The sequence below is a fragment of the Protomyctophum parallelum genome (assembly GCF_964188405.1).
Source record: "Protomyctophum parallelum genome assembly, chromosome: 10".
In the NCBI taxonomy this organism is placed as follows: domain Eukaryota; kingdom Metazoa; phylum Chordata; class Actinopteri; order Myctophiformes; family Myctophidae; genus Protomyctophum; species Protomyctophum parallelum.
The window spans coordinates 31,907,765-31,922,954 of NC_139704.1; the positions used below are offsets into that span (position 1 = coordinate 31,907,765).

A 15,190-nucleotide genomic window follows, 5' to 3' on the forward strand; every position below is an offset into this window, starting at 1 on the left:
TCAGCATACGATGTGTGCATAACAAGTAACTTACATTGACCACACAGGCATCTTTGGGTCGCCCCGCCTCTGTGACATAGCAGCCAATAGGGAAGCCAGGGTTACAGAACTTCTGTCCATCTTCCACGTCATAGCACCAGGTGACAGGCATGTTGTCCACAATCCTACACACACACACACACACACACACACACACACACACACACACACACACACACACACACACACACACACACACACACACACACACACACTAGGTATACCCATTGATTTATTTATTTTTGCTGTGGGATTACATACAGTCATTAGTAATGTGCACATCAATCAGTTTAACCCATTTTGGACTGAGGTCGATTAAAAAAAAAGGTTTCTAAATCCTAAATGTTTTCTTATCAGTGCCGGTGCTCAACCTCTTTCATGTCAAGGACCCCCAGAATTATCTCTATTGGGCCCAGCCTAGGCTCCCCACTCAGTGCAGGTCTCTCAGCTTTGATTTGATATATTCAAGATACAATTCACAAAAGTGCAGTACAGAATTATCAGGATTGCACAAAAAGTCAGAAGACTTGATTCCATTGTGATCCAAATAAATAAGATACAGCATAAGGTAAGAAGAATATGTGTTGACTAAAATCACAATAATAATGACAATGTAGCAATGTAGTTAAATAAAACATATGAAAAAAGCTCGGGGGAAGATAAATTATTTAAAAAAACTGAAAATATATTTTGTTTAAAATATTGTGAAAAATCATATCGTGATACGAATCGTATCGTGAGTTGAGTGAATATAAATCCTGACCTATGTTTTCTAAAAACTTCAAATATTTATGAACAATATTTGTCAGGTGAAACAAGCTGTCTCTGTTGTGCATCTGTCCCCCTATTTTTATTTTTTCCTGCACTCCAGTTAGCTCATAACATTAGCCGTTGTTATCAGGCGCTCCGCTCCGCGGTGTTGCAGAGTGTGGTCTGGTTGCAGACTTCCGCAGTGTGTGCAAGGACTGTCTAAAGAGGACGAGACGTGAAGACCGTACGGGCGACGCCATGGTGCTCCATGGAAGGAAAGAAACATGCGCAGTTGAGACCAAGGAAGCTCTGAGAAGGAAGTGAAGTGGTCACGTGACTGGGCTGCACCATGACACTTTCATGGACACTTTCATGGGAGCCAAACTACCCGGAAGTTTGGCAGAATGCATTGGAGTCAATGAGAGCTCAGTGACCAGCTCATGAACAAACATTATTTATGAACAATTGAGACCTTTTGTAAAGTAATCACTTCTGGAAAATAACAGAAGACATGCAACAAATTATTGTCTGCTGTGTTGTTATTCGATGTGTACACTGTGTAGTGTGTAATTTTTATAGAGGTATGGTATCTCTATAAAAATAGAGTTTCCTGTCTGGCAGCCAAATATCGCGATACTTCGGAGCCAGAAACGATACCTGCTGCTGTTTAGATCCTCAGATAAAATGATATACTGTGCACTCTGTGCACATCGAAAAGTAAGTGATTAGAAAACAACCTGTGATATGTCTTCTGTTATTTTCCAGAAGTGATTACTTTACAAAAGGTCTCAATTGTTCATGAATAATGTTTGTTATGAGCTGGTCCAGCCGGCTCCATTCACTGCCATGTATTCATTGCACTTGCTATGTGAGTTTGGCTCCCATGAAAGTGTCCATGAAAGTGTCATGGCGCAGCCCAGTCACGTGACCACTTCACTTCCTTCTCAGAGCTTCCTTGGTCTCAACTGCTTTAGACAGTCCTTGAGTGCTTGAGCTACTACGCGATTGGCTGGCGGCGTTACAGAGTATGGGGTCAGACTCCCATTGGCTTAGGCGGCGTTGGGGGCAGCCAATCATGACTAGGTCGGTTCATGACTCATGAGCTGTTATATGTCAGGTTTCACCCGACGTAGAAATTCCCAAAAAGTTATGTTGCTATATACTGTAGTATACTGTACATAGCAAAAGCACCCAAAAAATCGGTTTCCGCCTTGAAGGGTAAAAACCCCAACCCGTCGTCTGGACTAAAGTCAATTATCATTACATTTCCTCTTTCCATCTATCTGTGCGTGCGTGCATTGGGTGGGGCTTGATTGATAGGGGCCTTTTCTTTCCCTTAGAGTAGACCTCTTATACTGTATGTTTCCAACATTTGTCCAGATTATTAAGAACAATTAACATGTTATTGTTTTTTCTTCTTTGCATCTTGGGATTGTATATATTTGTGTGTTTATTGAATCTACATATCTTCGAAGCAAGACTTGTACTCCACCACAATAAGAAATGTTGTGCTATTGTTGCATCTTAGTGTACCTACCAGTGGTGCTGGTAGTTGAGCAGCATGCCTTTCTTGAGAAAGTCCAGGTTAGCTTTGTCTGCTGCTTGGCTGTTGCTGTAGGACTTGGTACACACTGGTGTACACACCTCCGCTTTCTGGAACACAAACTGGAAACAAAAATGTTTATATATAATATATTAATTAACCAAAGTGAGTGAGTGCATGAGTATGTGTGTGAGAGAGTGTGTACTGTGTGTGTGTGTGTGACGTGTGTGCGTGTGCGCGTGTGTGTGTGTATGTGTGTGTGACGTGTGGGTTAGGGCTGCAACTGTTCAGTTTGCCTGCGGTTTTGGTTTAAACGATTTGTGTGTTTTCTGTTTTGTTATGGACACAATCTAAATTGTCTTTTATCTTTCTTTGATATTTGACAACAGCACTAAAGTTATTAATGAGGTATGTATACACTAGAGATAATGTATAAAATGTAATTACTTATGAAACTTAAAGAAAAGTTTTTGAATAACACTTAAGATTTGCCACAGCAGTATAGTACATGACTGTTCAGTGTTCACTGTACCTTGTACGGCGAAGGTTCGATTCTCTCCCCAAACAGCACCTGTCCAAGATTTTCTGACGGCCTTTTCTCTCTCACGTCTGAACAGAAATCAAACCTGCACGTGTACACACACCCACACACAGGTTTCTTAGAAATTGCCATTGATTTAAAGTGTGGTACCACAAGCTTGACCATCCTACACTAGACAACTTTATATTAACACGCATGCTGCTCTGTGTATTACATAGGTATGACTAAATAAATAATAAACGTTAAGATTATTTATTGTAACAATCCAACATCCAAATTGTCATAGTAGTTGCTGGTGCATACACACAATCAATTACCATGGTGATTAGCAAGTAAGGCAATTAGAGTTGCCAACTGCAAGTATCTACACACAAAAAGAAATATGTTGCTATATATAATCATGTAATCTACTGTAAAACCAACCATACCTTAATTAAGCAAGGTATGTAGGGAATCATTTAAGTTTCTATGTACTTTAACGTTATGGGATCCATAAGTGGCTTAGATTCTGCCCAGAGAGCAGTGTAGTAATGGTATATGGACGTAAAATATGACTAGTGTTAGAGTAAATGCTGCTGTGGTCTGACGGTTAGGCTACACTCCGCTTTGGATGAAAGAGCCCTGTGTTTCACAGCAAACTGCAAACATTGGCTGTGAATGTCACTGACAGAGAGAGAGCCATGAGATGAAGAGAAAGATAGAGACAAGAGTGAATACACTAAAGACACAGATACAGAAGGGGACAGAAAGGCAATGAGATAGGTTCACACATAGATGGACAAGATCAGAGAAATAGACACTAGACAGACACACACACTAAAGGCTCATACATAGTCTGGATTTTCGGTGGTTAGGTGACCACCGAACTACAACATGACGTCACTAGCCACGGTGAAGAGCAAACCACCGCCACCGCTCCAGCCCTTCTCTCTGTTTTTACTCACCACCGCTCAACGTTATTTCAGCTCCGGTGGTCAGCTCACCACCGGAGCGGTGGTCACCTCACCACCGAAAATCCAGACTATGAATAGGCCTTTAGCCTATCCCATTTACCGCTTTTGAGGTCACCGTCCTAATTAAAACAGACATTTTTGCTTCAGCTATCAGTTGAAGATAAACAGTGTGCAGTCTGTGCCATCACTTGACAATCAGAATAACTATGCAAATACCTATCTATTGATCTTTGACTGAATACCAAACAACTCGCCTCTTTACCAACTCGCCTCGGGCGTACAGACGGCGGAACAGCGCGGCCTGGTATTCCTAAAGTAACCTAATTAAATTATGCAGTTAAACCTAACCTTATTCATAACCTTAACCTCAGTAAAACTATAGCTAAACCTAACCCTATTCCTAAACTTAACCCCGGTAAAACTATGCCTAACCCTAAACGTATTTCTAACCTTATTCTCAGTAAAACAAAATAAAGAATACAAGAACCGCCGCACCGAGCGGTCGGCGTGAGGTCGGCAGAACAAATTGTTGGCGAGATGGAATAGGGGCGACCGTACCGGTTACCCTTTGACTCGCCCTGTATTTCAAGTGTACCTTATACAGTATAAGTACTGTATACTTAAAGTGAGTAGTCTATTTTTCAACATTATTTCAATATTAAACCTTTGATGACGTTGCAGGCGTATGAAAAAGGTTAATATGTAATTTAGAGATCATGTTATGTAGACAGTTGCCAGGTGAGGTTCATTTGTTGACCTGGCATCCTAGTTTGTTTCAATCTACAGATTGATTCTTTTAAATTATACTATTAGTGCAGGGGCCAATTTTCACAAAGTTTATATTTTGGTATGATAACTACGGTATTTCAATGACCTTTATTTGACCATCCCATTAAGCATTATGTTATACTTTGGCTATTGAAAAATAGCAGATCTACAATATTTTAGAGAAATCGTGAAAATGTGGCACAAATGTTTGAATTTATATTCTTTCAGATCGAACGTTTTTGACTCAACTATTTGCTTCTGGGGCGTGTCTGGAACAACATATTGTCAGTTGGGGGGGGGGGGGGGGGGGGTCCGTGGCCAACCACTGACATAGAAACATAGGTTTTTTAGAAATCCAAAGACATATTCTTTAGGTCTAAATGGGCTAATACTGTTAAGACTGATGTCGGGTTTATGGCTTGGTTTGGTTTTTGGAACCTAGGTTACTATTTCTATGTATTTCATGCATTACCTCGTGTTTACCTTGCTTACTGTAAATCGCTCTGAATTAAGAGTGTCTGCTAATAAATGCCTAAATTGTACAAAGCAGGACTTTTTGGTGTTAGCATTATGTTATGCTTTAGCTATTGAAAAATAGCAGATCTACAAGCTCATAGCGCGCCACCGAGTGGCGTGCTACGAGCTTGTAGGTCTGCTATTTTTGAAAAATCGAAGAACGACTGACATAGAAACATAGCTTTTTCAGAAAACTGTCAGGATGTAGATGTATTTTTAGAATCTGATCTCAGGTCAGAATGGGTTAAGATGGATATAGGATGAGTAGACATATCAAGTAACAAATCTGAGCAGTCACCTATGACATCAGTACTGTCATGACATCAATCATCTCCATATTTGGAAAAAGGTTGTTCCCAATCCGACCTCGATTGACTTCCAGAATTACAATGTATACAATTTAGGCATTTAGCAGACGCTCTTAATCCAGAGCGATTTACAGTAAGCAATAACAAAAACATGGTAATAGATCATCATTGTGAATCATACGTAAGCTAAGAACCCAACAGTGGGACTACATGAAACTATGCGTACTGTATATACTATAGTATGTCTACATAAAATACTAAGTTAAATTAGTTGAGCCTTTGCATATAAGGTCGCCGAGGCTAGAGCAAGTGCTAGAATATGATTCAAGTTCAAAAATATAAAAATCACCCCTGTGTGAAGTGAGGGGCACTCTTATCATACATCATCACATTCCGGACAATTGGCATCCTGACATCATCATTTTTCTGTCCTCACTAATTTTATCCTCAATATGTACTGTACATTGCTCAGCCAATGAAAACATTGCTATGGTGTACACACACAACACACAAAGATGGGCATAGGAGGGGCTGGCGCCCCTCAAAAACATTAATTCACAATGTGGGAAAAAGGGGGGGGTTTACGTCTTCTGCCTAATGGCAGCATTCATATTTGGAAATGATCGGTCCAGTGGTTTGCAGACAGACTCTCTTCTACAAGAGCCAAGCCATAGGAAACAACAACCACATAGGCAGAGACATTTACAGACAAATCATATACTGGCTACTTACGCAGTGTATTCATATGGCAACACTGACTCCACTGAATCCAGCCTGTTCACAAACAGCTCAATGGTCGACTGAAACACAGGAAACAGAGTTTGGCATTAAGACAATTTACATGTCTGATGCATGTTTTACCCTTGTCAAAACAATCCCCAGGAAAGACATTTGGAACATTGGCCTATGTAATAATAAACATGGGCAGACATAGAAAGTCATGGTCAGTACTGTATAGTAGACTCAGTCTACTACATACTCTACATTGTAGAGCAGGGGTGGGCAACTGGCGGCCCGGGGGCCACATGCGGCCCCCACCTTCACTTAATGCTGCACTCAGGTTAATGTCAGAATACTGATATAATATTGGTTTCAACTGTTTACAATTCTACAACATGCAAACATGACCCGCTTGAATTACTTCAGTCTAAATTAGTAGCTCAATGCTTCAACACAAGTATAATTAAAGCCTAAAGGCTTTTGAAATTACATGAAAATGTTCATTTTCGGCCCAGGCCGTAGCGTAACGGTCTGGGCACCGGACTGGTGATCCAGTCGCGGTGTGCCGCGGGTTCGACTCCCGGACCCGACACGGCCTTTACCGCATGTCATCCCCCCATTTCTCTCCCGTTTCCTGTCAGCCTACTATCTGTCCCTTAAAAAATCAATAAAAGGCGTAAGCCGCAAAAAAATATCTTTAAAAAAAAAAATGTTCATTTTCAGGATTCCAAATCCAAAATTCCAAATCCAAAATTCGAATATATATTTTTTGTTGCTACGACGGAAATATATGGCCCTAGGGAGTGAGTGTGGAAATATAGTGGCCCTCTCCATCGTCAAAGTTGCCCACCCCTGACTCAAGATATGGATGGATCATGGCAGACAGATGTTGCAACAAATGCTCTTGTAACGTGGGCCTGACGTAATGTATACAGTACACTGTCACAGACTGGCTGGCTGAGTCACCAAGACACCACCATGGACTCTGTGCACTGCACATCCTGTCGTTCTGACGTTGTTGTTTGTACTGAAAGCCACAGATTCACTCAGTTATTTCTGTCCTCGCTCACCACAATTTATGAACTGCTGTGTTGGATTTATACACAATGAATTCCACGTGCCTTTTACTTTGTAATTGGATTACCGATATGGTTGAAGCTTGATTGAGAATCTCTAGTCAAGTGTATAGTAATTAAGTTATTAAGTTAATTAAGTTAGGGAACTTAGGGATGCAGCTCTACAGTAATAATAAAGCCTTGACTGGGGCCCGCTGGTCTAGCTTTCCAGGCGCATACCACATATAGGCGCATGCCTGACAGTGCGTCGCGGATTCGAGTCCCGATCTCGACGATCTTTGCTGCGTGTCATTCCCTGTCTCTCTCTCTCTCTGTTTCCTGTCTCTCTCCACTATGTCCTATCAATAAAAGGCAGAAAAGCCCCAAAAACATAAAAAATACAGCCTTGACTGGGACCTTTACAAAGTTACAGTGTGCTGACTTCTATTGTATCTATAGTAACGTGCATTCACTGGCTTATTCAGAAGATGAAGCTGAATTTGCTGTCTTGCACATACAGTATATTAATATAGTAACACATCTAGGAATGTATTTATCCGGGATGCAGTGTCCACTGTTCAGACAATCTTCGCTGGTTGCGCATTTAATACAGCCACAAAGCTAAGACAGCTACAAATCTGCAAAATAAAAGATGCAAGACGATTGTGCTCGTTCTCAAATAAACATGAGAAATTGCATCTGAGCCGGTCTTGCATCTTTTATTTTGGAGTGCCGCTTTTTCCACTTAGTTGGTTTATGAGTTAAGTTATTTTCAAAGTTGAGCACCCACTGGCTTAACCAAGGGTATTGCACCTGCTTTTCTTTCTTTACGGCTACAAATCTATCAGCACCTGTGTTGGCCACAGCCTCCACACTAATCATAGGTATTACTAATGAATGTGAAGCCTCCTCTTATACTGTATGCAAGGACAATTATTATATAAAAATAAAAAGCCAAACATCACAAAACTAATTGCAACAGAACTAGGGATGCACCGAAATTGAAAATCTTGGCCGAAACCGTATACCGAATATATGAAACAGTTGGCCGAAAACCGAATACCGAATATGATTAATATTATACATCTTTTTTCCTACCATTGCTGTCATGGCCGTACCTTAAAGCTACCTGATTTATGGCAAAATAAATGGTTATGGCAAAACTTAACTTAAATAATAATCACTATTATGGGTCCATAAAACATTTATTCAGCCCTTTTGAATGCATTAATTGTTTCCAGCCAGACAGGTCTAGTCCAGAATGCCACTTTAAGCACTATATACGTTGTTGTACAACAAATAGCAAAGATTGTTGACCTACAAGCTTGTAGATGTTTGGAAAATTTGAAAGATTTAGAAAGCTTTTGCCTATAATGCCATGTTGAAAGTGGTTATCACTTAACATACCTACACCCGCACAGTATCATTGGTATGAAGTGTAACTGAATATCGCTGTTTTAGTATCCTCACTTAACCCATTAACCTGAGTTTGATTCTACAAATGTTATGTTATGGTTATGGCAAAACTTAATTTAAATAATAATCACTATTATGGATCCATAAAACATTTATTCGGCTCTTTGAATGCATTAATTGCATACACTATTCGGTGATATATTTTCGGCCTATTTGAGCCGAAACCGAATAGGCCGAAAATGCATATTTAGCCATTTTCGGCCGAATATTTTCTGCGGCCGAATATTCGGTGCATCACTAAACAGAACCCATAGGGATGTTCGTATATTGGGTTTTTTTTTTTTTTTTTTTCAAATCTTCTCTTCTGGGGGTCCCTGGCACGAAACCTTTTCAGATGGGGGTCCGGCTCCGTGGCCAAATACACATTTGGGGGTCCTTGATATGAAAAGGTTTGAGAACACCTGGACTACAGCGCTCATGGATTTATCTGCCTTTAGTTTGAGCCTGTAGATATAGTGCCGTGGAACTGCATGCTCCAATGACACAGATTCTGAAACTGACAACATAGAGATGGTACTGAAACAGATCTGGGGACACAATCAACACTATCCCGATAATGTAAAACCCATGAATCATAATACAATTAGATATTGTTATTTAACGGCAAAGACTGACTTATATTAGATATATAATTGATGCAATATTTGCTTAGTACATAAATGTTGGTTTCTGAGTACAGTACAGTACAGTACAGTACAGTTTACAGTACAGTACAGTATCACTCACTTCAGACGGTCTTAAGGTAAAGTGCTCATTGTAAACTATAAACCATTTAGGATAAGCCTGATTACAACATCACCTTATTTGTTATGGCATTTAATAGTTCAATTTAAAATAAATAATGTCATATTATGGACCTGTCTTGAACAGAATTTCGTTTCATTGTTTATATTCCCCTCATTTTCCATCCTTCTTTTAAACTAGAGACCATACATTCACAACAGATTTTATTCAGAAAACAAACCGTCTGGGTATTGTTTCACAGGAAATTGACTGATTGGTAATTTGGTATTTCAAAAAGCCTTTTTATGCTGTAATATAGTCATTAGAGTGTAATAACGATACAGCGGCCAGCAAACACCTAATGACTTAATGGTAGCTATCTAGCCTTTAGCTTTAGCATGTTGTCAGCACTGTCCAGTCCACTGACCAGGCTAAAAGATCAATTTATCATGGAAACCGTCTGGACAGACAGTACTACCATTGCCAGTCTCTGAACTGGCTTGGTGGAGTCAGAGGCAGCCTAGAAACTGGATGTTTCCATGTTTTACCTTGCAGTCTGGTACTTGGTTGTTTTCTTGGCCATCTTTCTCAGGGGCACAAAAGCTGACAGGCGCCAGACCCGGAAGATAGAAACTTGTAGCTCCGCTTAGCAGCAGCAGAGCCCCGTAGAGCAGAGTGGGAAAGGAGAAGGCCGCCCGGCCGTCCATTTTTCTCCCCCAGCTGACGGGATTAAAGCCAGTCAGTTCGACGCGTCTCGCTTCGCGGGACGATGCTTTTGTTATTCGTCTATAACGCTAAACGGACGGTGCAGCAGTCGAGTGCACTATGTTTGACAGTTAGCATAACGTAGCCGTCCTGTCCTGCTCTGCTGCCTGTGTAAACCCTGGGCTGGCTGCTGGTTCATGCTTCGCCGTACGACGGCAACGCGCGACGAAAATAGCCAATCTACAAGCTCACCGCGCGTCGCGTCCGCGGCGCGCGGTGAGCTTGTAGATCGGCTATTTATTTTGCCTCGCGACACCGCCGTACGACGGGGCACAATTCAGGGCATAATTGCCCCACCCACTTTCTTGCAGACACGTCATCAACGTCCTCGTGTGCGTCGTTTGCTTCCGGAGGAGAGAGAAGAGGAAGCATTGTGGGATACGGATGATGCTGGACTGGAGCTCAGTCTATGGTTGTTTGCTGGTGTATACGATCTTTTTTTGCTTTTTATCATGTGCATAAATAAATACTAAATAGTAGCCTATTTTTATGTGTGCAAAATGTTCGTTAAAATGTTGTGATCGTGAATGCTGTTGTTCTAAGGATATAAATTACAAAAGGCAAAACAAAAGTAAAGTAAAATCTTGTAAGATCTCTCTGACAGAGATCAAATAACATATGGTACTTTTTTGTCCAAACTAGTTTGAGATAGTAGTAGATAGTATTAGTCACACAGGTTAATAGGGCGAGTTGGAAAAGGCCGGGGCGACCGTACCTTACCGCTTAGGAAACACTATAGTTCTGGGTTGTACAGTAGCCTAGGCTATCTCTTGTTTAAATGAAATGCAGTAGACCTACTAGCCCTGAAACATGACTGCCATGATGATTATCATGACAGTCATGAAGGAACTGCACCCTGTTTTTGGCGCTCGCTACATTTACAACGTTTCCGTATATATAAACATTCGGAATTCAAATATAAAGTACTCACAATTTGTCCCACGGGTGTTAGTTAGTTGCAGCACCAGCGATTAGAATTGCTGCATCCCGCGTTGTTTAATAAAAAAAAATTGTCCGAGCGCCCCGGCTACTTTTTTCAAACTGGATTCGTTTCTCAGCTTTTCTAAATTAAGATAAATGTGAGTCACTGCAGGGAGGAATGTATAGGAGAGAGCAGATTTTTCATTCAGCTATATCTATACCATAAGTGAAGATGTTGGGACTGGAGAAAGGCGATGTTTCCATTTTTTTTGCATTGCCCAAATGTACAGTAGGCTATTTTTTTTTCTATTTTGAATCATTGAATGTCAGCTAGCTGCCTGCTTGGCCTGTCCAGTTTGGACAAACCAGATGAGACAATGTTTGTGGTTGTTTCAGACTTTTCACAGTCAAAATAAAAGCTCAACTGGATTCCATGGAATAAGAAACTCTGTTATTGTCTCATACTTTGATGGCTCCACTGTCACCCCCTCCACCCGTGTCCGCAACCTTGGTGTCATCCTTGACCCCACCCTCTCCTTCCAGCCCCATGTCAACCAGATCACCAAAACCGCCTTTTTCCACCTCGTAACATTGCCCGCCTTCGTCCCATGCTATCCCACACGGCCGCTGAAACACTCATTCATGCCTTCATCACATCCAGACTCGACTACTGCAATAGCCTCCTGTATGGCGTCACCACCAAGGTCCTCAAAAAACTACAATATGTTCAAAACTCCGCCGCCCGCCTACTCACCAGAACCAGATCCAGGGACCACATCACACCCATCCTCCGCGAACTCCACTGGCTCCCAGTCAAGTCCAGAATTGAATTCAAAATACTCACCATCACCTACAAAACCCTCAACAACCAGGCCCCCCTCTACCTCTCTGAACTCATCAACCGCCATGTCCCCTCCCGCTCCCTCAGGTCAAGCACTGCCAACCAACTGTAAACCCACAGATCCAACAAACGGACATGGGGAGACAGGGCCTTCGCAGTGGCTGCCCCTTCTCTTTGGAACTCACTCCCAACCCACATCAGAGCTGCCCCCACCTTCGAAATGTTCAAAAGCACACTCAAAACTCACCTTTTCAAACTGGCTTTCCCTACATAACCCCCCCCCACACACATACACACACACGCACACACACACCCTTCTTGTTTGCCCCTCTTTTGATTTTTATTCCTAGTTTTTAACCTTTTAAACCTTTTAATTTGTTTTCTAATAAATATGTCTGTATTTCTTTCTGTAAAGCGACTTTGGGTACCTAGAAAAGCGCTATATAAATCGTATATATTATTATACTTGAATTGTGTGTTTGCATTTGTGTAGCTGTGTGTGTTTGTGTGAACTTTGTTTCCACATGATAAACTTTGCAAATAAGACAAACAAAATGTGAACTTTGACTCTCCAGATCAGCTGGTGACTTGGCCACAGGTAGACAATTATTATTATCTTTTTTTTTATAGTGAAAGATAGAATAGAAAGGTGGGAGAGTATAGTAGACAAGAGACAATCAGACAAAACCAAAATGTAACCAGAACACATCAAAAGGGCAGATGTTTTCTATATTGGTTGAAGTCAGCTGAGATGCTGAGAGGGCCTGAATCCTATCACATCACCAGAATGCTACCCCTGGTGTGTGTTTCCTACCACTGACTTTGTCTGTCGTACATTCAGAAATAATACAAGGCACAGACTGACAGACCCCACATATATAATCATTGTCTGTACACATTGGTGACTAATATAATGTGTACAGATGTCACACCTAGTAGGCTACATCCTGGATCCTGCAGGGCAGGAGGCAAGGTGCTGCTCTATGTCACTGCAGAGCCTCAATCTGTGGGAAGAGGAGCTCACACCACGTAAGCTAAGCATCTTTTAACAGATTCTTCAAATGTGATTTCTGGTTTCCTTGACTATGGTGGAGGGACGTTCTGGACTGTTGTATCTTTAGAGTTTGTTCTACCAAAATGAGCAGGACTTTGCTGATACTCTGTTGGAGAAATACACAATTATGTCATATTCTTAATTGTACTTGGACTACAGTAATTTGTAAAACTTTTACATAACTCAGAGTGTTTTCAGCAACATTTTGATAGAGCTGTCCTATAGCCTATAGCATTTAAAAAAACATGACATTAACGTAGTCCAAAGAGCAGTCATCAAATTAGCGTAGGCCTATATGAGTATAAAGGAGCATTTACAAACCTGATCAAGACACTCAAAACGACTTAAGGGCTGTAGTCGGTTAACCCATGAATCTTTTTTACAAGCTGCGATGCAGGCTGGTCTACAATCTATCAGGTTGGTAGTGGCAACTAAGCAACTTATTTTTTCATTGGCTGCTGTAGTCACTAGGGCTTTAAGCAACTAGTCGACTATTCAACTAGTCGAGTAAGACTATCCACTAGTTCACCTTGTTGGCACTAGTTGACTAGTTGATAAGAAAAGAAAAAGAAATCCAGTTTTTGTAGGTCTCAAGATCAGCTGTTATACCGGTAGCCACCAATGTACACCGTTTTTAAATGTACAAATATTATTAAATAATAAATAAATAAAATAACATAAAAGGTAGTTAAATGTAATGCCATTTATAGCCTATCTGGGATCCCTTTGGAATTCTTCCAGGGGCCACAAGGGGGCGCTCCGCGGGCCACGCCCATTGGGGAACCCTGAACTAGTTGATTAGTTGACTAGTAACTAGGCAATTATCTAATGTAATCCTAGGCGCTACATTCCCTCTGCCAACCTGGGGAGAGCAACTGACCTCATGCTTCCTTCAATGCATGAGCATCCAAGCCGCTTCTTTCACTTGACAGTTTTGTCTGTCTTTCTGTCTTTGACAGCCGGTATACTAAACTTAGATTCTCTCTCTTGCTCTTCAACAGGGTGTTGGTGAAAGGAGGGATGAATGCAATGGAAGAATGCAAAGATGGTGAGCTATGTGAGTGAGACTTGAAGAGCAGTCTGGTCTCTCCCATTACAACTAAACTGGAACACTGCTGCCCCCTATTGGAAAAATTAACCCCCTACAACCTCAATAATCTCAAATCAAGCTACTTCACCCGACACTCTTACCTTTGCCTTTCACCAATGATTGTAGCCATTGACTGCAAGATGAAAAGGAAATACTATATTATCAACCAAAAATATATACAATATTGTCAACATAGGTTTTTCCAATTAAATTCCTGATTTGCAATCATATCCAAACACATTCAGCAACAAAGTAGGCTTTTGTGAATCCATATGTTCTTTTTGGTCTCTATTTAATTGTCATTCTCTTGATCTCTGTCTTGTTTTCCTTCTAGTCCTGTGTACTGGGGGACAAAGTCTGCAGTGGGAGTCGGACTCCACTGATTTAACTGGGAACAGTTCTACAGATGTATCCAAAAACAACAAGGTTACACCTCAGTGGTTCTCAAACCTTTTCATGTCAAGGACCCCAAATGTAAAATATTGTACCTTATTTTTCTTTTTTTTAACATTATGCTAGCGACTAGGGCTGTGAATCTTTGGGTGTCCCACGATTCGATTTGATTCCGATTCTTGGGGTCACGATTCGATTCAACTCCATTCTCAATCCAAAAAGCATTTTTATTCCAGATTCAAAACAATTCTCTATTCAAAATGATTCTCGATTCAATACATAGGATTTCATCACAATCTACTCCAGCCAACTGAAGTGACTATACTACAGTAACTTCATATCACAAACACCATGTCGATTTTTGGAATGAATCGATTTTGAATCGTTCATAACGGGAATTCTAATTCGAATTGATATATTTTGACACCCCTACTAGAGACCCCCTGGAACACCCTCAAGGACCCCTGGGAGTCCCTGGACCCCACATTGAGAACCATTGATCTTGCTGATATCCAGAGCAACATACAATACATGCATACAACATACAATGCATGGTTTTACCATACAGGTCCAAATGTACGACTGTCTTTATTCAATAGCTATGTTTACATCAAAATGTAAACAGAATGTGAATTGTAATGTATCTAAAAACAAAAACAAAAAAAACATACATGGGCCGTCATATAAATGTGGGGGTCCTTGACATGAAAATGTTTGACAACCTTCACTGCTGT

At 40.9% G+C, this 15,190-nt stretch overlaps 2 protein-coding genes across 2 annotated transcripts in view; one reads left to right on the forward strand and one right to left on the reverse strand.

Moving 5' to 3' along the window:
- tm9sf2 (transmembrane 9 superfamily member 2) overlaps nt 1–10,313 on the reverse strand; it is a 31,170-nt gene extending 20,857 nt beyond the window's left edge. The window contains exons 1-5 of the mRNA XM_083775326.1: nt 9,941–10,313; nt 6,151–6,218; nt 2,865–2,958; nt 2,327–2,454; nt 35–164 (exon numbers count right to left, since the gene is read on the reverse strand). Coding sequence (XP_083631452.1) covers nt 35–164; nt 2,327–2,454; nt 2,865–2,958; nt 6,151–6,218; nt 9,941–10,099 — 579 coding nt within the window. The 5' untranslated portion in view covers nt 10,100–10,313. The remainder of the gene's footprint in view (nt 1–34; nt 165–2,326; nt 2,455–2,864; nt 2,959–6,150; nt 6,219–9,940) is intronic.
- LOC310866117 (uncharacterized protein) overlaps nt 1–15,190 on the forward strand; it is a 266,238-nt gene that overhangs the window by 40,808 nt on the left and 210,240 nt on the right. The gene's annotated exons all lie outside the window — the stretch shown is intronic.